At 34.2% G+C, this 24072-nt stretch overlaps 1 protein-coding gene across 3 annotated transcripts in view; it reads left to right on the forward strand.

Moving 5' to 3' along the window:
* The window catches only part of LOC148948916 (ral GTPase-activating protein subunit beta), a 258402-nt gene extending 235203 nt beyond the window's left edge, over positions 1-23199 (forward strand). For 2 of the 3 annotated variants that reach the window (XM_089094829.1, XM_089094830.1), the window contains exons 24-26: positions 2661-2787; positions 12497-12613; positions 22223-22450. In XM_089094829.1, the coding sequence (XP_088950955.1) occupies positions 2661-2787; positions 12497-12613; positions 22223-22352 (374 nt within the window). In that variant the 3' untranslated portion in view covers positions 22353-22450. Of the gene's footprint in view, positions 1-2660; positions 2788-12496; positions 12614-22222; positions 22451-22482 lie in introns of those variants that run through there. The other variant, XM_089094831.1, reaches the window with a different exon arrangement.
* Positions 23200-24072: the final 873 nt, after the last annotated feature.

The raw sequence follows: 24072 nt of genomic DNA on the forward strand, positions 1-24072 counted from the left end.
TTAAATTTATTAATTTTCCTGGTAACGCTGAATAGGGCTTTTTTCTTTCTTTTTCTTTTTCGTCATATGAATTTTTTTTTTCCTTTGTCGTTTCACTTGCTCGTTGGAGTAGTGTTTCGCACAACGAGGGTTTTTTATAGGTATCCATATCCAAAAATTCGTTTTCCACGTTCGTTTTCCACGTGTTCGGCGTATAAAAGGGATATAGAATAGTGACCAAGCAAAGAATTGGTACACAAATTATGATATATCAAGAAATTGACTATTTTGCAACTTCAATGTAAGTAAAACAAACTTGAGAACTATGTTGCTTAATATGTTTAAGTCGGTCTCTGTAAAGCTCATTCCTAAGGGAAAAGTCCAATCTTAGCATACCACAGGATAACAATCTCAGGTACTTATATATTATTGCGACCACACTGAAGAAATGAAGTTAGGTTAATCATAATGAAATATACCAAATTATGATGAAAATATAACACTTTTAAAATTATGGAAAGTACAACAGAGAATTATGGAAAGCAGGTCACCCAGAACGTATTATATGAAATACCTAACCAAACCGACTCTATATATTAAATACTTAATTAAAATGTAGTAGTTTGCCTCACTCAGGCTACGCTAATTATCTCCGAGTGTACACAGACAACCGGTTTTAAAATAGATCAAGAACAACGTTTGGTCGCCAATCTCATTTAGTTTAACCAATTAAGTCATGATAGCATACAATGTACCACAATTGCCAACAAAATTTTGTCAGCCTCATCGATAACAACATAAGCTACCATATCAGTTCCATACATACCTAAAAAGATAATAAACTGCATATTAAAAGACACAAATTAATACAAAAAGTGATGGAAATCTACAAAAATAAAACAACATAAAGAACTGCTTGAAGGTCCAGGAATGTGTCCAGAAACAGGTTTTAGAGGAGCCAAGTTCTAGAGGGGGGGGGTTCTATATTGAAAATCGTAAACATACTGATATACCTGGGGTGCAAGGGGCCGAAGCTCCCTTCCCCAATTACGCATCGGTGAAGGCATACATTATGCTAGCTAATATTCGTTATAGCCTACAATAATTAAAGTCGGAGATAGGGGACAAAATCTCCTTCTCTGTTCCTGGTTAGGACTTTTTATTTTGAATCACGGCGGTGGGAGTTTTGAACTTGTAAGGTTTCCAGCTGTCGAAATCTAATTGAATTAGCCTTTTATAAGCCTTTCTTTACTGAAGCAATAATTGTGCAAATGTGTAGCTTTTTGTCATAATTTATGCTTTTTTATATTATTTATCTTCTTTTTTTCAACTTTGCATAATGTCTTGTTTTTATTTTCAGAACTAAAATTTGGGAAGAAATGGTTTGATCCCTGAAATGAAAAATCTTTTTAGACTACAAATTTATTTATGAAAGTAATGCAAGTCGACTAGTGTTAAAGTCGGAGAATGTGTTCTCATTTTAATTCCGAGAAATATAGTTCCCAGCTAGTCGTGCTAGAGGCCTGAAATGAACATGGGAGTTAACCAAGACCGATTCTCCAGTTCTAGGAGAAATTCGGTCAGTCTTAGTGGCGTTTTGGCATGGAAAATTTTTCCGAACTAAAATATATTGAAAGGGCCTATTAATAGTAAAATCCTAATGGAGGAAAGAAAATAGAAAATTTATTTGTAATCTCGTCGTAGCATTTTTTTTTCTCTTCTGTTTTCTGGGTTATAATTTATTCTTCACTATCACCACTGTCACTGCCAATAGCCACTGCCACTGCTAATAACTACTGCCATTGTCAATAACCTATCATTCCTGTCGTTAACTATCAGACTAAGGGAAAGCTATTGAGTTATTGAGATGCATTAATTGAACTAGTTGAACCAAAGCGCACGGGTTAATTGAACTTCTAGCAAAGGTTTGATTTGTTTGAAGCAAATAAAGGTTTGATTTGTTTGAAGCAATGAAGCAAATAAATCTTTGATTTATTTGCTTCATTGTATGAATTAATGAAAATAAAGGTATTATATAAAGTTATACACAAATAAATAAAGGTATACACGATATAGATATATATCGTATGTCATTGCTGCCAATAACCGTTATCAATAAAAACGTTCCAAGCAACACGTGGAAGAGTAGATATTTGTTTATACTTATATGAGAGCTGGCAAGGGTTTCTCAAGAGGTACTTAGGATTAAAGGAAAAATTATCTGCAACGTGTCGTAATTCGAACTTTTTATTCTTTTTTGGTAATTTTTAATTAAACGAAACACACCCCAAGAAGTGAAGTTAGGTTAATCCTAATGAAATATAACCTTCTTATAACCTTTGGTTATAATAATATAATTTGGGCTATATATTAGCACATTGGGGATGGGGGAGGGTAAAGTATTTGGACAGCACCTCTAACTTTATGTAAGAGAGGCTGAACTAACCCCCATCCCCCTTAATTTGTAAATATATAGCCCAAATTATGCAAGTCCAATGCATTCTATCACCCATCACTGGTCTTTGTTGCTGAGAAACCGGTTTTCTGAGATCTAACCTAAGCGTAATTCTTGAGTGTGTTCCGTTTTCTTCTTCTTTTTCTTCTTCCCTTTTTTTCCTTCTTTTTTTCTTCTTCCCTTTTTTTCCTTCTTTTTTTCTTCTTCTTTGTTTATTTATTTTTAGGTTCTTTGATAAGACGATTGTATACGAGTCATCCAGTGTCAGAGGTATCTACAAATGCAACTGTTATTTTCATCCATCCTTTAAGAAGTGGTTTGCTGCGCATTAAACTCGTTGGGCCTTCCAGCAAGTAAGAGAATTTTAGAGGTTTACTATGTGACTCTATCCTTCACTATCGTCTTTTTCTCTTTTTTATTTTATTTCCATCTATTTTGTTTTCTGTGTTGCTTCATTTTTACCCTCTATTTGTTTGCCGTGCATATAAGGTGGCATATAAGGTTTTTATAGAAAGTGTTGTTGTAGAAACTTCAAAAAGGGCTCGTGAATTGAAAGGGCTAGTGCCCATTTGAATAGTCGAAAGTGAATGGACAACAACTAACCCCCCTCTAACGCCTACCATTTCCTACCATTTCTATTTTTTTGTCCTCTATTTTTTTGACATGCGGTATTTTTATACACAAGCTCTTAGGATAATATTTCTGATAGAAGGGAACAAGAAGCATTTATACATTTTTTTTCTCTTTTTTGCATTTTTCTCTTTTTTGTATTTTTCTTTCCGCTGTTTACTTTTAGATTTTAAGTATTTGTTGTTTTTTTTCTCTTTTTTGGTATTCTTATTCCTACTCTTAACTTTTATATTTTGAGCTTGCTTTTAGATTTTAAGTATTTGTTGTTTTTTTTCTCTTTTTTGGTATTCTTATTCTTACTCTTAACTTTTATATTTTGAGCTTGCTTCTGGATTTTAAGCATTTGTTCTTTTTTTCTCTTTTTTGGTTTTATTGCTCTTATTGTTTACTTTTAGATATTAAGTATTTGTTTGTTTTTTCTCTTTTTTTGTATTCTTCTTCTTACTGTTTACTGTTAGATTTTAAGCTTGATTTTAGCTTTTAAGCATTTGTTTGTTTTTCTCTTTTTTGCTATCCTTCTTCCTACTGTTTACTTTTAATTTTACGCATTTGTACATTTTCTTCTCTTTTTTTATTCGGTTTCTTACTGTTTACTCTTCGAGTTTAAGCTTGCTTTTAGATTTTGAGCATTTGTTTGTTTTTTCTCTTTTTTGGTATTTTTCTTCTTACCGTTTACTTTTAGATTTTAAGCTTACTTTTGGTTTTGAGCATTGTTTGTTTTGTTTGGTATTCTTCTTCTTACTGTTTACTTTCAGATGTTAAGTATGTTTTTAGATTTTATAATTTGTTGGTTTTTTCTCTTTTTTTTAGTATTCTTCTTCTTACTGTTCACTTTTAGATTTTAAGCATTCGTACGTTTTTCTTCTTTTTTTTGGTATTCTTTTTCTTACTGTTTTCTTTTAGATTTCAATTTTAATAAAATCGTGATAAAGCTCCTCTTGATAACGGTTGTGCTATTAGTGCTATATGTGCTATATGTGCTATTAGTAGAGCTATTAGTCTTAAGTTCGTGTTATACCCTTGCTGAAGAACTTAGAGCCAATTGAAAAGCAGGTCCTCTCCGAATGGGGTGTGAAGAGGTTGCAAGGAAGAATTTAAAAGAAACTGAAATTTATGGGAGAGAGTGAAAATTTAAATAAGTGGGGTAGAGGAGAGTATATGCAGCTGTGTTGGCCTCAGGCGGCTTGGTGCTGCGGTGAGGTGGTAGTAGTAGTACTACTGCCAAATATCCTTTTTCAAAGATTCTTGATTCTATTTCGTATTTTCTGAGGTGCTGTACTTATTTTTATAATTTTTTTGGTTGGGGCTATATTGAATTTGACCTAATATAGTATCACTTAGCAGAACGAATGCATGATCTGACATTTTAAATGTTATGTATCAGAAAATTTCTTAATTGACGTACTACGAGTAATTATGAAAAAAAATTTTAACCATTCTGTTGTTTTTTATGGTTAAGTGTAATGTATGTACTCTTTCTTCGTAGGTAGACAATTTCAGTTTTTTTTTTTTATCATTATTATTATTTATCATGGCATGTCTTGCTAGTGAGGTTTTCAGCTTGTTATCCTTACATATTGCTATTGATGATCTGATTTTATTTGGGATAGGCTACTACACTCCTGCTCTTGTATGGTCATATTTATCAAATAGGGCTTTAAAGGGGTATACAAGTATATAAAGTCCTTTTGACTCAAGAAACACATCCGTAAATGGTTCAAGTCAGTTAGCTTATCCTTCCAAGATATTTTTGTATAGCCCTTTTGGAAGGGCAAAAATTGTTTTTCTTTGTCTTTTAGAATTTTTAAAATCCATTACCTTATCTGTTCGACTATAGCCCCCTCCAACTTATATTTCTGAATTATATACATTATATACATTTTGTCTTTTCTTCATTGATTGAAAATTTTCTGTCTTCCTTTTTCTTAAATAGGTATGAAGACGACGCTAGTAGTGTAGGCTTTTAAGGTACAGCCGCTGCGCCCCTAGCAACCAGTTCCAGGTCCATAGCAACCAGCAGATGTCATTATGTATACCTGGTTGTTACGTAATACTGGATGCTTTTTTCAAGCTTGCTACACAATATAATTAATTATGCAAATGTTTTCTTCAAGATTTCTTCAAGACATTTTTCTTATAGACGTTTTTCTTCAAGATTTCTTCAATACCTGTTTCTGCAGGTGCCAGTCAAGTGGGGAACCCCCCAAATGTAACTGAGGATGACGTATTGTGCACATGTGGGTGTTACTTAATAGTTATGTAAATTTAAGCGCACGTGTTATTGTTTTTCGTTAATGCGTTTTTTTCTTTGATATTCCTTTTTCTTCAAGATTTTTTTCTTCGAGATGTTTTTTTTTCAAGGCGTTTTTTTAGATTTCTTTTTGTTGCAAAATTTTTTCCTCAGTACATTTTTTTTCGAGATGTTTTTTCCTCGAGGTTTTTTTTCCTTCGGAATTTTTTTTTCTTTCGGGCGTTTTTTCTTTGAGATATTTTATGGTAGAGCTTACGCAAGACGTTTTTTGATTAGGGGGGACCTTTATAATCCGTCATCAAAGGTTTTTGTCTGTTGTAGGAATCGCACGTAAGACCCGGGATTTCCCAATGGAGTGGCGCTTTAGTCACGTGAAATAAATTTGTGCTATAAATTTGCACATTAGGGGGGGGGGGGCATAGCGGGTCTGCATGCAAAATGTGTTTGCTACAATTATTCTGCATATTAGATAGATATACAAATAAGTGTATTTTAAAGCCAAATATACGGCCATGAACACAGTAAAATATGTGTAACACAGTAGAATATAGTGAATGGGGGGGGGATGTTTGACCCACCGGAAAATGCCCCCCCCCACGAAAAATACCCCCACGCGGAAAGTAAACCCCGTGGAAAATACCGCCTCGTTGGAAAATACCCTCGCGGAAAATACCCTCCCCCCTTTGGAAAGTAAGGGTTCTAAATTTGAAACTTTTATTTTTTTTATTTTCGTTGAAAAGTGCTAAAGAACAGGAAAAACAGGAATTTACACACCAGAAGTGTCTTAAAAACTTAGAAAAAAAATCACAAATCCATTTGTGTTGAAAAGTCACGTGAACCATCAAACAATTGCTATTATTACGTTCCAGGAAATAGATTTTATATGATAGGCTGTTTCCCACTCGGAGAATTCACTGGATTTTTGCTTTGATCGATAAGATTTTTATTGCTTATTCCCTAAGATATGGGTCGCATGTTTCTTATCCCCGGAAATAATGCCCACGGAAGGGAGAAATCAATTAGTAGAAATGGCGAGGGTTAGGCTATGTCAACTTAACTGAGGGTAATGTCTTAGATGTAGATGCTATTGTTTATTTGATCTATCGCCCATAAGTGCGGGGAAATTGAAGGGAAGCACGGAAACATAGTAGGATTATTCGTGAAACCTATCAACGATTAATTTTTTAAAGTGATTTCGTAAGATGAGCATTTAATTCGTAATTTTCATTTATTATGAACGTAAGACCTAATTCAAATTTTCTGTTGGAATACCCCATTGAAGCAAATGATGAAACCATTTGATGAGATAACAAGAATTGAATTACCATCCATGAACCATGACTGTTCTTGGCACCAGGCACTCTGTGGCACTTGCATTGTATTTCCAGCATGAATCCGTTTTTGTCACATGCATCCATATTTTAAGCAAACGCAACTTATTTTGAAGCATGAATTTGATTAATTTCATCTTGTTTCGAGCAAAAAAAAAACAGTTTGAAGCGTTTATTTGCATATTATTTTTTATTTTGAAGCATCAACACAGTTCGCGCCCTACCGTGGCAATATTTGGCTGCCCTGTCGTATCCTTGTGGTGCATATTATCATTTCTAAAGCATTTTCAGCTATTTTCCTACAAAAATAACCGTATAAACTAAAGTTGACCATTTAAACTTAAAGTAAAATTCCCAATTATGTTTCTTCTGGCAAAAAAAAAAAATTATAAAACTTGCAAACTAAAATATACCGTTTAAAGTTAAAAAAATTCCCTATAGCGTTTCTTCTGATGACTCGTGACACCATGTTGCACCGTCATCATCACTTAATCATTTTCAGACGTTTGAATATCCTAACAGATTTTTTTTGATCAGTGGGAACTTACCATTTCATTGTTAGATCATGATACTCCAAGGCAGTTCACGTAACCTTGGCAATATGTGGTTGTCTTGTTGCATCTATGTGACACACATTATCATTCTTAAGGCATTTTCAGACATTTCCTTGATAAAAATAATGTTTTAACTCCATTGGTTTGTTTTTTCGAACTGGTTTGTCTTTTCGCAAACCAATCCCTTAGTGATGCCCCATGGCAGTTCATGCCATCGTGGCGTTCTGTGACTGGCCCTTTGCACCATTAAGAACATTTCATGGAGACACCTTTTTTTATCCAGGGCTAAGCAACCCTGATGGTGTGACATATATTTGAATTTTAGAAACGTATTCTGTTAGTATTTTCTAGAAATTTATTGCAAAAAATCAGAATTCAGATTGAAAAGTCTTACCAATAGTAATACCAAAACGGAATTGCTTTGTTTCTTTTCTCATTCTTTTGTTTCAATCTGGGTTGTTCGACTTTTTCCCAAAAATAGTAATACCAAAGCGGAATTGTACTGTTTCTTGTACCTTTTGTTTCAACCTTTTTTCCCAAAAAACAGCAAAACTCAAGCAGAATTGCTTTGTTTCTTTTCTTGTTCTTATGTTCCAACCAGGGTTGTTCGACAATCTATTTTTCAAGAAAATAGCAATACCAAAGCGGAATTGATTTGTTTCTCTTCTCATTCTTATGTTTCAACCAGGGTTGTTCGTCTTTTTTCCCAAAAACACCAATAAGGCGGGGGGGCTCCACCCACACCCCCCTGGCTGAATGACGTTGCCTTATATTTCTATATTATTGCTTAGAGATTTCTATTATACAACTAGACCCTGGCGCTGCACCAATAAGGGAAGGTCGGCTGTTGTAGGGGCAATAAATAGCTGCAGTGGCGTGCCGCTGGCGCGATAATTTATGACCGCAAAAATTTATGTTTTGATTAGTTTTTCTCAAATCCCAGCTATAATTTATATCAGATTTGGGCTTATTCACGAGCTAGAAACTTCACCAGTTGCTGGCTGGACACTGGTCTTCTTTGTTATTCATCAAGAGAAGTAGAAATCTGGTAGAAACGACATGGCTGTGGCATTTCAGAATCCTTGCATAATAGTTGAAATATCTAACGGCAATTTATTCCTAACAGAATTAATTATCAATATTAGTAGTATTTTTTTTCATCGAGCAACCGTCACCATCGAAAAGAACTGTAACCATTTACATCACAGCTGGGTGGTAGGAAAATCTTTCCCCTTAGTGTTCATACCATCAAACATCCAGAAGGGATTTGGAAGGGAGAAGCATCCAGAAGGGAGGTAGAAGGAGTATATCCCCTTCCCATCAAGATTGATTTGATAATGAAGATCTGTGCTCTCAAATACAGACTAACCAATGTTTTTAGCCCATGATTCTGGTGGCACATTGCCAAGCTCATCAGAGGTTCTAACTTCAGCCCCATCCCTACGTGCACTGCAATCCTCTCGCCCATTGCTTTCAGTAAGCCCTGTGATTATGAAGCGACTGTGAAATAGGATAGTCACACCTGAATAAGTACAACATCCCAGCCCCACCAAGAAAACAAAATGCTTTAAGGGAGCGCGTTGCCAGCGCGTTGCCGGGGTCTGCATACGACGTTGGGAGTGTGGATTAGACCATGGAAGCCCCCCTCCCCGCCCCTAAAGTTCAGCTTATGGGCGCCCATGGTTGTTTGACTTTTTTTCTAAAAAGTAGTAATACCCAAGAAGAATTGCTTTGTTTTTTTTCTCGTTCTTATGTTCCAACCAGAGTTGTTCTAATTGTTTTTCAAAAAAAAATTGTAATACCAAAGTGGAATTGCTTTGTTTCTTTTCTCATTCCTTTGTTTCAACCAGGGTTGTTTGTTTTTTTTCAAAAATACCAATACCAAGGTGGAATTGCTTTGTTTCTTTTCTCATTCTTTTGTTTCAACCTGAATTGTTTGTCTTTTTTCCCAAAAATACCAGTACAAAAGTGGAGTTGCTTTGTTTCTTTTCTCGTCCCTTTTTTCAACCTGGGTTGTTCGACTTTTTTTTCCAAAAAATAGCAATATCAAAGCGGAGACGCAAACACACACACTCAAATTTAACCTAGGTAAAAATTGTCTCTGTTTGTGTCTCTGTCTGTGTCCGTCTCTGTGTGTTTGTGTGTCTGACTCTGTCTGTTTGCGTGTGTTTTTGTGTCTCTCTCACCGTGCCAATGTGTTTGAGCGTCTGTTTGCCTATCCCTGTGTCTGTCTTTGTGTGTTTGTGTGTCTGACTCTGTGTGTTTGTATGTGTTTTATCTCTCTCTGTGGCTGTGTAAATGAGCGTCTGTTTGTCCGTCTGTGTGTGTGTGTCTTTGTCTCTTTCTCTCTCTCTCCCTCTCTCTCTCTCTCTCTCTCTCTCTCTCTCTCTCTCTCTCTCTCTCTCTCTCTCTCTCTCTCTCTCTCTCTCTCTCTCTCTCTCTCTCTCTCTCTCTCTCTCTCTCTCTCTCTCTCTCTCTGTGCAGATGTGTCTTTCTCTGTGTATTTGTGGGTATTTTTTCTTCTTTCTCTCTCTTTGCCTGTGTGTCTGAGCGTCTGTTCGTCAGTCTTTGTGTGTCTGACTCTGTGTTTTTGTTTGTGTGTGTGTGTGTCTCCGCTTTAGTATTGCTATTTTTAGGGAAAAAAGTCGAACAACCCGGATTGAAAGAAAGAGATGAGGGAAAAAATTTAATTCCGCTTTGATATTGGTATTTTTGGGAAAAAAGACGAACAACCCTGGTTGAAACAAAAGAATGAGAAAAGAAACAAATCAATTTCACTTTGGTATTGCTATTTTCGTGAAAAATAGAATTGTCGAACAACGCTGGTTGGAACATAAGAACAAGCAAAGAAACAAAGTAATTCTGCTTGAGTTTTGCTGTTTTTTGGGAAAAAGGTCAAACAACCCTGGTTGAAACAAAAGGATGAGAAAGGAAACAGTACAATTCCGCTTTGGTATTGCTATTTTTGGGAAAAAGTCGAACAACCCAGGTTGAAACAAAAGAATGAGAAAAGGAAAAAAGCATTTCCGCTTTGGTATTACTATTGGTAGGACTTTTCACTCTGAATTCCGGTTTTTTGCAATAAATTTATAGAAAAAGCTTAGAGAACACGTTTCAAATATATGTTACACAATCAGGGATGCTTTGCCCTGGTTAAAAAGGGCTACCTCCATGAAAAGTTCTAAATGGTGCAACGGGCCAGTCACAGAGTGCCACGGTGGTATGAACTGCCATGGGGCATCAGGAAGGAATTAGCTTGCAAAAACACAAACCAACGGAGTCAAGACATTTTGTTTATCAAGAAAATGTCTTAAAATGCCTTAGGAATGACAATGTTTGTAACTTGAATCCCACGGGACATTCAAGTTTAAATGTTCAATTTTAGTTTATATGGTTATTTTTGTAGGAAAATGCCTGAAAATGCTTTAGGAATGATAATATGTACCACAGGGATGTCACGTATTGCCACGGTAGGGGGCGTAAACTGTGTTGATGTTTGAAAATCGAAGACAATATGCAAATCAACGCTTCAATTTGTGGTTTTGCTCGAAACAACAGGAAAATAATCAAAGGCATGCTTCAAAATGAGTTGCATTTGCTTGAAATATGGATGCCTGTGACAAAAATGGATTCTTGCTGGAAACACAATGCAAGTGCCACGGGCCAAGAACAGTCATGGTTCATGGATGGTAATTAAGTTATTGTTATCTCTTTCAATGGTTTAATCAATTGCTTCAATGGGGTATTCTCACAGAAAATTCGAATTATGTCTTACGTTCGTAATTAAATAAAATTATTAATTAAATGCTCATCTTACGTTATCACTTTAAAAAAATAATGGTTAACAGGTTTTATGAATAATCATAGTATGTTTCCGTGCTTCCCTTGAATTTCCCAGCACTTGTGGGCGATAAACCAAATAAACAATAGCATCTATATCTAAACATTACACTCAGTTAAGTTGACATAGCCTAACCCTCCCTGTTTCTACTAATTGATTTCTCCCTTCCATGAGAATTATTTTCGGGGATAAGAAACACACGATCCATAACTTACAGAGAAAGCAATAGAAATCTTATCGATCGAAAAAAAATCTAGTAAATTCTCCGAGTGGGAAACAGCCTATCACATAGGATCTATTTCCTGGAACGTAATATTAGCAATTGCTTGTTGGCTCAAGTGACTAAGGCGTCACTCCATTGGGAAATCTCAGGCTTACGTCCGATTCCTACACCGGACAATGACTTTTGATGGCGGATTATAAAGGTCAGCCCGAATCAAAACACGGGTTACGTAAGCCCTATCATATTAAGCCTGGAAGAAAAAACGCCTTGAAGGAAAAAAATCTTGAAAAAAAATATTTCTAAAAAGAATCATGACGAAAAAGAATATCTCGAAGAAAAAAAAATATCTCGAATAAAAAAAATCTTGAAGAAAAAAAATATCGAGGAAAAAAACGCGTTGAAAAAAAAACAATAACCCGTGCGTTTAAATTTACATAACTATTAAAAACGTCTCTAAATATCTTAACACGTCTTGAAAAATGTCTTGAAGAGCGTTCAGAAGAACGTCTTGAAGAAAACCGTATTGAACAAATCTTGAAAAAAAAACATTTGCATAAGTAATTCTATTATGTAACAACCTTGAAAAAAAACATCCAGTATTATGTAACACCCAGGTGTACATAATAACATCTGCTAGTTGTTAAGGACCTGGAACTGGCTGCTTGGGACGCAGCGGACATACCTTAAAAGGTTACACTACTGACGCTGACTATGCATGACGTACGAAATAACAAAGAATAAAAAAATAAAAAAACAAAAAAAATAAATGACGAAATTACGTACAAAATTACGAAGAACAAATAACGAATGGCGTACGAAATAACGAAGTGCAAAAAAAGAAGAAAAGAAGAAATGCAAAACAAATCAATTGACAGGTTGCATTAGTACCTATCTATAAAATCCGTCCCAGTCTAATTTGAGTGATGGTTTCTTTTATGGTGTGATTTTCAGTCACCCATTTACTTTTGTTATCATAAGGTGCCTCCTTTTTCTCTTTTTTCTTTGAGTTTTTTCTCTTTTTTCTTTGAAAGGTTTGTTTTTACTGTTTTATATACTTTTGAGCACTGAAGACCCTTATACGGAAGCACCCTTGCCGAAGTATCTGCTTTGATTTCGTTATTCATAGGCAGGTAATCTTCTTCATTCTTACTTTGTCTTTTGTATATCTTGCTAGCGTATCTTTCGGTTTCTTCTTCTTTCACGTTGCTGCTAATGATTTAAATTTATTTCAGATGGGCTACTGCACCCCCGCTTTTAGATGGCCATATATTATCAAAAAGGGCTGTTGGCTCTGTTTTACGGCAAGCAGTACTTCACAATGCAAGAAAAAGGAGGCTTCTCTTTGATAAGTTAGTAATTGGTCTTCTCTCTTATAAAATCATTAAATCTTTAAGAGTTTAATCGCTAACGTTTTCGTGGAAATCAGTCTAAGGGTAGATAATATTCTTAGAATGATTTTCAAGGGAAGATTTACCCTACTTGCGTTTTAAGTTAGAATACTTAATTTAACGAAATTTAAAGGGCTTTTTGATTGCTTACGAAAAATTACCTTAAAACGCAAATAATACTTGTGATTAGGGTTGCTGCAAATGTTTTTTTTATGCTTCGGTGATGTTGTGGTTGTTTACAAGATTCGATAATTTTTGTGATTGTCCTCCATGTACGGGGTATCCTGGCCTTATGTTGCCCTGCAGTTCTTAACAAATACAAGCAATGAATTAATTGAAACTTTAAATAGCATTAAGTATACATTTTTACTAATTTTTTGTGGCTAAAATATTTCATTTCCTTTTGAGTGTTCTGTTTATAATTTAGAACCTCATCTTAGGCCTTTCTCCTAGAACTTCCCTCTCGGAGGGAGTATGCTTCTAGAACCTCTTTCTTTTTTTTACACTGAATTGGCCAGATATTTAGAAGAAAATCTTTTTCTTTTTTTTTTCATGATGCAGCTCAAAATATAAAATAAAATCAACAATCGAAATAAAGGTGAGCATAAATATATAGGTAAAATCCAATTTTCATGAGCCTTAAAATAATCGATATCCGGTGATATGGAGGGGACTGGCATACACTTAAAGATAACTAAGCCTTAAATCATAAGATTTAAGAAAACATAACATAGAAAATTGAATAAGCAGAAAATAGAAGAAGTTGAGAAAGTGGCACTTTCATAGGCAGCGCAATAACGCTGCCTAAGTAAAGAGTGAAATGGACACAATGTTTTTTTGTTTTTTTTACCAAGTCACTCCAGATAGAAGGAGTTATCGTCGAAACTTCAAAGAGAGCTTTTTCAATTGGAAATTGATAGTTCTAGTGCCTTTTTAAGAGTCAAAAGTAATTGGAGGGCAACCAGCCCCACCCCTCCACGCCCTTCATTTCTCCAAACACATCCTATGGATATTTTGAAATAGCCATTTTGTTCAGAATAGTTAAAAGGTCCCGTAATCATGTCTTTGGCGATGTCAACCCCCCCCCCCCCCTACAGCCTTCAAGACAAGGACTGTAAGTTAGGCAATTCGTCCATTTATTTATTTATTTCTCTCAAAATTAATGAGTATATAAAATACATAACTGAAATTACAAAAGAAAAATGAAATATTTCAACAAACGAAACAAACCATCGATTTTAAATAGTCTTATTAACATAACGGTACAACATACATAAGAAAAACAAATATCAAAGATTATTTAAGTTATGGAAAAAAAGGGAAAAGGTTGTCCATAAAAAGAAAATTTTCAGACTTAAGATAAAAAAAACTATCCTTCAATTGTTTACAATTTTTTGCATTGTTTACATATAGCATATGTTATTGAGAAAGGTGAGCATATTTTACCTTTACTTTCCAAAAAGACGAAGGGCATTCAGGTGAACCTTTCAGAGAATGCTGAGAGGAGTTTTAAACTAAATCAAAACATGTTGTGTGCATACGGGTTGTCAAAAGGGCATAAATCAGGAATGACGGAGTATATTAATTTGGAACTTTCATGAAATGATAAGGGAGATGATCAATTGACAAAAAAGACGATATTTGCACCTACTACCACTATTACTACAACTAATGCTACTGCTACCACTACTATCACCAAAACTACTGCTTCGGCAGTGAGTACTACCAAGGCTGAGGATATTGAAATGAGCATCTGAGGAAATGCTGAGGGGAAAGTTGACCTAAATCAAAACATACTATGTGCATATAGATTATCAAATGGGTATATCAGCAATATTTTTGGAACGGCTTACCGTATCAGGATGAAACTTCCAAAGAATTATAACGGGGATGTTCAACTCACCAAAAGGCAGTATGCACATACTTCTGCTGCTATTAATGTTGCTGCTACTTCTGTAACTATTGGTACTAATGCAATACAGTTACTGTTATTACTGCTTCAACTACTATCGCTACTTCTGTCCCACTAGTACTATTAATGCTAAGCGTATGAAGGTGAAAATTTGAGAGAATAATTCGAACTAAATTAAAACATACTATGTGTATTCAGATTGCCAAAAAAGTGCATCTCAGGTACGTCCTGGGGCACTAAGTTGGAACTTTCAGAGGATACCTGAAGTGGAGGATTAATTGACTTAAAGGCAATATGTGCATGCTACTACTTATACTACTGCCGCTGCTACTACTACTACTACTACTACTACTCCAGCCACTACTTCTATTGCAACTAATTGTAAGGCTAAGAGTGTTCAGATGAAAGCGGCGTCAAAAATTCATTAGCTCAAATATTTTCTTTTCCAGTTATTGCAACATTGAAAATGAAAATAAAATTACAGTGAAATAAAATCTTGAATTTAAGATCTTTCAACAATTAATAGCATTATATTTCAAAAATTCAGTTTTATTTTATATGTGCTTTCCAAGACTGTTTAAAAGACATATAGTTTTCAGTAAAGTACCAATGATGCAGTAGGTGTTAGACTTTTACAGTTAAACAAGGAGGCAAAGGGAGAGAAGGACTTGCATATTCAATTTAAGTTTCACTCGTTGTAAGATTTATTTACTCATTTATATTAGTACCTACTGTATGTTTGTTTGCTATGATTGTTTATTTAATTTCTGTTCGTTTTGGGTTTCATTTATACTTAAATAGCAAAATTGTTTTGTTCGTTTTAAGGTTAATTTGCATATTTAACTTGAGCTTTATTCGTTTTAAGTTTTATTTATTCATTTATATTATTACTTCTTGTATGTTTTTGCTATGAGTGTTCTATTTAATTTCTATTCGTTATAGGTTTCATTCATGCTTTAATATTAATTTCTGGTCTTTTTGAGTTTGAGTTATTGTAGATTTCTATTTCTTCTGCTTTTAAGTTTAATATGGCCTTTACTTTTCTTTAAAAAACATCTTTTTCGGAAAGTTTTTTTTTAATTAATTGCTTTAAAGTACAGTCTTCCTTGCTTAATTGATTTACTTCCGTAAATATGGATTACTATGAAGTTTAGTTTGAATAATTGCCATTTTGAATCAATGTCACGTGATATCTTAGTGAAGGACAAACCTCGGCTAATAGCTACTCATAATTAGTTATTTTGAAATCTAATCGGATCGAAGTATAAAATACATTATTGGAATCTTTGCATGGGAAGCACTTATGTGGTCTTTTTTTTATATGTAAGGGCCGCCTATTTCCTTATTACTTCCATTAGAGAACTATGAAAATAGGGTGATCAATTCTGTAGGCATGTCAAAATTAGCCGTATACCTTTTAAGATATTGTTGATAAATCACGGTAACATTTACTACTACTACTACTAACAACTCACCTCAGCACCAAGCCGCCTGAGGCCAACACAGCTACGCACGCTCCTCCTCCATCCCAATCTATTCAAAGCCTCCCTCTTTGCACCCTCTCAGGAAGTTCCTATTTCTTTCAAATCTTTCTTTATGACGTCTTCCCAGCCCAATTGCGTACGACCTGCTTTCCGTTTAGCCCTAGACGGTTCGCCGATTAGGACAATCTTTTGCAATCTATCATCCTTCATCCGCCGAACGTGGCCTAGCCATCTCAACCTTTCTCTTATTATATCCTTAGAAAGTGGGATTAAACCACACTTTTCATACAGCCTACGGTTTGAAATTAGGTCAGTCAGCCGGGTACCCAGAACAATCCGTAGACAATTTCTCTGGAAAACATCTAGCAAGTCTTCATCCGTATCTCGGAGTGCCCACGCTTCAGAACCATACTTGGCTCTAAAGCTCGGTAAAATATAGTAAAACATTAAGCATGTTGTATCAAGCTTGGTAAAAAAAAACTGATAAAACTTAGTTAACAGAAAAATATTTTGTTAGAAATTAGTTAGAAAAAAAAGGGTTCAGCACAGTGGAGCACAGTGCACAATGGAGAAGATAATCTTCGACTTTATAATGAATGCTCTTTTTATGAGTTACTCATTTAAAATCGTGGTTGGAGCAGAGGTAGCTGCAATCTAGTACAGGACGAATCTCGGCTAGCTGATTTTAACAACAAACGTTGACAGTCACACTTCCCATAATTTCCTACTACCGACAAAAAAAAGTTAAAATACTTGGAATATTTTTTGAAAAAGATTTAATATGAAACTCGCTTTCTTTTTTTTACTTAATACCCTTAAATAAGGTTGAATCTTTGAGTTGAACGGGATTTTTGCTCAAAAATCATGGTTTAAAAAAATATGGCTTTTAAAAAACGTGGTTAAAAAAAAACACGTTTTACAAATGGATTAGAAAGGGGAAAATAATATTTTCGTTTATAAAGAATACTTTGATATGCATACTTATAAAAAATTTAAATATTTTAAATGTTGTGAACTCTTTTACTCAAACTTGCAAAAATATTTCCAAAAATTTGAAAGGGGTGCGTATTTCACTTAAATGAAGAACTGCAAATTTGTCATTCACATCATTCATGAATTTCTGCATGTATGATAAATAGTTAGATATCAATAGGTAGTTAACTGAAAATGCACTCCACTTTAAAATTTTGTGAAAATTTTTACAAGTTTGAGTAAAAGAGTTCCCAATATTCAGAAATTTTGAATTATGTATATCAAAAGTATTCTTTAGAACCAAAAAAATTATTTTCCCCTTTTTATTGCATTTGTAAAATTTGGTTTTCTAAATTTTTTTCTTATAAAGTATTTATTTAACTTTAAGTAAGTAAACAATTATTAAGACTTTAAGGAAAAAATATCAGTATATGTCTGTTAAATTTTCACTCCGCATTCATTTATTTTTGTTGTTTTTTTAAAGTAAAATGGAAATTATGTTCTGGTCTTTAGAAGTTATGGGGAGGGTGTCAGCCCTACTCATTTCAATTTCGGCTCGTATTGAGTCTGACTCGGTTGTTTATTATAATTTCGGGCCTTTTGGGATTTGTTTATTGATGGAGATTGCTGTAGTTTTATGCTTGAAAAATTATTTGGCTTTATTTCTGCTCATTTTTGGTTTAATGTAGCTTTTTACTTTTTTGGAAAACTTACTTTTTGGAAATAGTCTTTTAAATTAATCCTTAGGAAAGATGGCACTTTGCGTAAGGGTTTTGCTGCTGCCACCTTTCTAACACCATTGGTTTTCTCCGGAATGTTAAGTTTTATAACTTTATGTTTTAATTCGGAGTTTTGTTTAGAAATATTTGAGTAACGAGGGAAAATTCATATATTTTATATATTTGTCATATTGGGTGCTACAAAATTTCCATTTCCTTTTTTTTTTTTTTTTTTTTGACTGAGATTTCGTTTTTTTTTCAGGATTATTGTACTTGAGCTCTATTAAAAAAAAAAAAAAATTAAAATAAATAAAAGTAACGAGTATGGAAGGGTGCATTTTGGAAAATTTTTTTTTGCAAAACTAGGATTTTTCTCAAATGAAACTAGAACCAAGTAATCTTAGTTTAATAGCTTTAAATTGTTTATTTAAGCGTTCAAAATTTTATTTACGCTTCATGTTTATTCCTGAAGAAGATACGCTGATACTTAGCTCTGCCTTGGCTGAGATGCTGATCTCACACTTTATGTTTAATTTGGAGGTTTCCTATTGAGATGTTCTTAGAAAGTAATTTGAAACATAGCAGACTGCTTTTGATTCCCTTGCAAAAAGATATTACTCATCGTGCACAAAAGATAAACTCATGTTTTTTTGTGCTTTACTTTGTCAACTTTTTATTGTGCTTTACTGCAGCTTGCAGATTCTAAGATTGCAGATTCTGCAGCTTGCAGCTTGCAGATTGATTGCAGTTTCTAAGTCTATTTTTAGTGCAACTCATAGCAAAGTTTCTTATTCTAATCCAGTCCAATAGCCTCAAAAACTGGAGACTATGTATTTCATAATATCTTATTTACGAAATTTTTTTTTATGAAAATGAAAAATTTTAGTGTGTTTGTTGGTTTTCTGTAATTTAGGTGATTATCCGGCATTTTCTTTGCTGCAGGTGGCAACTGAATAAACACTATCTACTATTATTGCGCCTTAAGATGGCGCAGAAGTATCAGGTATCAAGTGATATCAAGTATGAAAAGATCAAGACCATGCGTAGGGTTTGTTCCGTGAACTTCCGTGAATTGTTTGGAAAATATAGAAAAAATTAAAATTCTTAAACTTTGGGAAAAGGTCTAAGGCCCTCTGTCACCTAAGAACATTTTTATTAAATGGTATATTCACTAGTCTCTGTGCATGGGCGTAGACAGCATATTGTCTAGGGTGGGGGGGCAGATAGTGTGATGGAGGGCCTTTTATCAGCTGCTTTTCCAATCATCTGCTTTTTCAGCCATATCTAATGCAAATTTGAAGGTATAGGGAAGGGGGGGGGGCAGCTGCCCTTCCTCCCCCCTCCCTATGCCCATGTCTCTGTGTAAAAAAAAATAGCGGTTCGCCTTAAATCTCAAGAATTTTAGTGTAGAATTAAAGTTTCTTGTATATAAAAAAATGTGTTAGAAACCTATCCCTTTATCACATACTAGCTTAAAAGTCAACCCCCCGCGTGGCATTTTAAGCTACCTCCTTTTACTGGCTAATTGTAATAATAATCTTGTATTTGACATCTAAGTGCTAAATATTGACATTTTGCCAATTCGTAGGCAGAAGCCTCATTGAAAACTCATGAGCCTGTCATATTTTAGATCTTTTCAAATGACGGATGTCCAAGCTCCATGTTGAGGTCAGATCCCTCAAAACCTTTTTAACTGGATCTGGGGGGGGGGGCACCATTATTGGGAAGGAGGGATTGTCCACTATATTAATCCACACTGTTTTTTTCTAGACTAGTGTGACTCTTCTTGGTGATTGATTAGCGTTTACCGTAAAATAATAATTGATCAAAATACATTAGTCTGGAACTAAGAAAAAAATTTAAGAAAATAGAATAATAATTAAGAAATTAAATTAAGAAAATAATTAAAAAAGTAAAATAGTAATAATAAAAGAGAATAGTCATGCTATTGTAAATTTTTTTGCTTAGATTATTTCAAGTCAGCAACTAAAACGTCGATTGGACAAGCTAGACGCCATCAATGGCTCTTGGGGATCTTTGTGCTTTATATATATATATATATATATATATATATATATATATATATATATATATATATATATTTAAACATTGTGGGCTGTACATTTGTCCATGAGGAGGGAGGAGTAAAGTGAAGCAATGCACTTATAGAACTAAAATAAATAAATGTCTATGATTGTTTTAAAGTAGTTTTCGGAATATTTGGTAACAACTATAAGTAATCAGAAACAAGGTGTCACCTTTAGTCTAAGGGCTTAAAATGAAGCTTTCTGTGGAGCATATTAAGAAAGAGCATACTAAGATGCATCGAGTGGTTTGCCCATGTTTCTACCTAGCAATGTAATGTAAAAAGTAATCGTTATATATAAATATTCTATAAGCTATAAAACGTGGTTTTCGTATTTTTTAATTCCTTACTTTTTACTTACATCCTTAGAACAGTATAAACACGCAAAAGCGTTTGGTTACAGGCGTGCTGATCCCACAGCCCTTCGACCCGCAAGACACAAAGGTTTTTTCATAATTTCTTATGTTTATTTATATTACGTTTTTTCATCTGGTCAGGGACGTCTTCAGGAACAAGCGGAAATGATGGCTGTTACGCTTGCAAGCGAATTTCAAAATTCTAATTTAATAACGGGTTTGCAAAATTGGCGATCACTTGCTGCTGTTTTATCGGACCATCAAGTTTCAAAAGAGTTTTCTGTTCCAAAATATCCTGATGATCAGTACTATGTTGGCTAAAGTTGCATGGATTGTAAGAACTGACACTCATTCCAATAATTAACGTATATGCCTGTTGGTGTAATATCTTTTTTATTAATTTATTCATAACCCACACATGCAAAAAAAATATATTTAATTGAAGTTAATTGGTGTGATAATATATATGTTGCTGTGAATATCCGAACTCTGGTAAATGTTGACATTCATCGGTGAATCGACATTCACTGATTTCGGACATTCACGGTAACATATAAAACAAGAAAATGAGCAACTTAAAAAGAACATTTTTTTCAAATGAAAGTAAGTAGCAACATTAAAATTTAAAACGAACAAAAATTATTACATATATAAAGGGGAATGCCCCCTTCTCAACACCTCGCTCTTTACGCTAAAGTTTTTAGTAATTTTAGTATTGTTCTAATTAAACGGCCCTTGTGTTCCAGGGGTCACTATAAAAAATTGGGACAAAATTCAAAATTTAGCGTAAAGAGCGAGGATCTGAGGAGGGGGGTAATAATTTCTGTTCGTTTTAAGTTTTAATGTTGCTTTTTACTTTCAGTTGAAAAAACTTGTTTTGTTTTTATTTAATTTCTGATCGTATTTTAAATAATGCCAGGAAATCTGGCCCCACCTTCACGGGGAAACCCCCTCCCCGCGCAAATGTCCTCTTTACAATTCGATCCCCATGAAAACTTACCCCAAATAATTACTCATAACCACTCCGTGTGTAAAATTGAGGCAAATAAGAGAAAGCAAGACATATAAAAAGAATTATATATAATAATTCTGGCAAATTCCCCCAGTGTATAATTTCCCCTGAGAAGTTCACTACCTGGAAATTTCCCTCCCCATGGAAAATTTCCCCGTTGAAAAACCCCCAGCAGAAAAATTGCCTCCCCCCCCCCAAAAAAAAAAAAAATATGCTTACATCCCAATAACAAATACTATGTGCAAACAATGGGCAAATTTTATAACCTAAAGACCTTTCCCCTGGGGCTGTTGGGGTGTGGGGCATATTATTCCCAAGGGCATATTTAATGGGCTTTTAGAATCTGACAAGTAAAATAGCTATCTCAAAATTTTAATCGGATGATTTTGGGAAAAAGGGATGGGCGAGGGGCCTAGCTGCCTACCAATTTTTGGGTCACTTTAAAGGGCACTAGAACTTTTAATTTCTATTCCAATGAGCCCTCTCCCAATATTTTAGGATCACTGGGTCAATACGATTACCCCTGGGGAAAACAAACAAAAAAAAACAAATAAACAAGCATCCGTGATCTTTCTTCTGGCAAAAAATACAAAATTTCAAATTTTACAGATACGAGCTTGAAACCTATTCAGTAGGGTTCTCTGATACGCTGAATATATATATATACCAGGAGCCCGAGCTTCGCTCAGGCCCTGGCACTCGGCACACAGCAGGTTTTTATATATGTGACTCTCAAACCACGTATTAGCATAATTATCACGTTATTCTTTATTTTTAAATCATTAGTCATTAGCAAATAATGTATATTAGTGTTTTGTTTTTTTTCAATAAGAGAAAACCGTACAATAAACGAAATTGATAATAACTTTGAATAAGACGATAGTGAGGGAGAATTTCGCATAAGCCATACCTGAGCGTTTCCTGCGCCGCATATTCAACCTCAAGATAACATCCGAAGCAACGGAATTATTCACGAGAAACCGAATTCACCTTTTACTTTGCCGACTTTCAAAAATATTTCTTTTTTAGCCATCAGTCTCCTTTTGCTCGAAGAAAACAGAAGCTTTTGGAGATTCTCAGCAGACACCGGTCACCGTTGGTCACCGGAAACCGAATTCAACTTTTACTGAGCCGACTTTCAAAAATCTTTCTTTTTTAGCCATCAGTCTCCTTTTGCTCGAAGAAAACAGAAGCTTTTGGAGATTCTCAGCAGACACCGGTCACCGTTGGTCACCGGAAACCGAATTCACCTTTTACTTTGCCGACTTTCAAAAATCTTTCTTTTTTAGCCATCAGTCTCCTTTTGCTCGAAGAAAACAGAAGCTTTTGGAGATTCTCAGCAGACACCGGTCACCGTTTGTTCACACTAGTCTTTTTCACCCTCCGAACACCAAGAAAGAAGACATTATTATTTAACTTATTGTTTCATGCATACTGCTATTCGAGCTAGTGTCTTGGTCTAGATTGTGTGGCCATATTCTCCCAGAAATGTGGTTCTCTCAAATTTTCTAGAAAACAGTCCAATCAATTGAACTATTTGATTGAAGTCTTCTACCAAATTAAATACTATTGCATAAATGCTATTCACTTGGGAAAGTCATGACAAATCTAAATTAAATATTTTTAAATCATATTAATAATTTAATTAAATTAAATATTAGCTTAAGTTGTTAATTAGTAAGCTAAATAGTATTATAATAAAAAAAAATCCACTACTCTTCATCTACTGTTACATTTAAAAGTTCATTCAAGGTGATGGAATGTTGGAGAATGAGAAAGTTTCTGAGGATTTTCCCAAATAATAGTCTAAAAGCCTGAATAATAGACCAAGTTTCAATTAAAGTCAAACAAAAATAGCAATAAGGGTAATAAAAATTTCAATTAAATAAAAAAAAAAGATATTTAAACATATGGAGTTTATTTCGGTTTGTTGTTCTTCTCTTTCTCTTCGTATATTTTTATTTCTATGGATTTTATAGATTTACTGTTTTGTATCTAATATACTGTTCTTTGTATTTTTTACTTTTCCAATAATTTGAGTTTCAGTTTTTTTTTTTTGTCTTTTTTTTTTAGATACGCTTAAGCGTTCCAAAGACTCTTGTTTATTAAACAGCTCGTGGTAACGAACTTTAAGCAAGAGTGACTCGAGCTAATAGTAGCCAAAACTCTTAAAAAAGGAGTTTTGATGACAATAAATCTCTTAAAAATTATATATCTCTATATATCTCTTAAAACTCTTAAAAAATTACATCGAAGTAATTGGCTTTCTGTGATGATTTTAAATATTTAAATTTATTAAATTTGAAGGTACACACCAAAAGGTACGAGCCTGTTGAATTTTTTATGATTTTCGGATTGAGAAAAACGCCCAAAAAAGGGAAGTAATCTTACTGGAAAATACAATGTCAAATTCAGCATACAAGGTTTCAAATCTTATCTTCGAAGACGTGAAATCTTGTTGTTTTTGTTGTTTTTTTGTGAAGGATAATCAAGGATACGTTCTGTTTTGTTATTTTTTTTTTTTTTTTTTTTTTTTTTGCATAAATATCTGGCAGTAAAATAGCGCAAAATAAGTAAAGAACAAATTTGGCATATTTTGTTTTTATTTTCGTATTTTTCTTTTCTTTTCACCAAGGCACTTCGTGTGGAAAGAGTTGTTGTAAAGAATTCAGAAAGGGCTCATTTGATTTAAAATTGAAAGTTCTAATGCTCTTCTTAAAAATTCATAGAATAAAAATTTTAAGATGGCTATTTTGTTCAGCATTTCGGAATATCCATTAACTATGCCTCTGGATGTCACCTCCTCAATTTTATTTGATATTTATTTTTAATTTCTGGAGGGGGAGGAATTTACGTACTTGTGTATTATGCGCCACTCA

This window comes from Artemia sp. Qi Xiang Cuo, chromosome 9, assembly GCF_049724085.1.
Source record: "Artemia sp. Qi Xiang Cuo chromosome 9, ASM4972408v1, whole genome shotgun sequence".
Lineage (NCBI taxonomy): Eukaryota > Metazoa > Arthropoda > Branchiopoda > Anostraca > Artemiidae > Artemia > Artemia sp. Qi Xiang Cuo.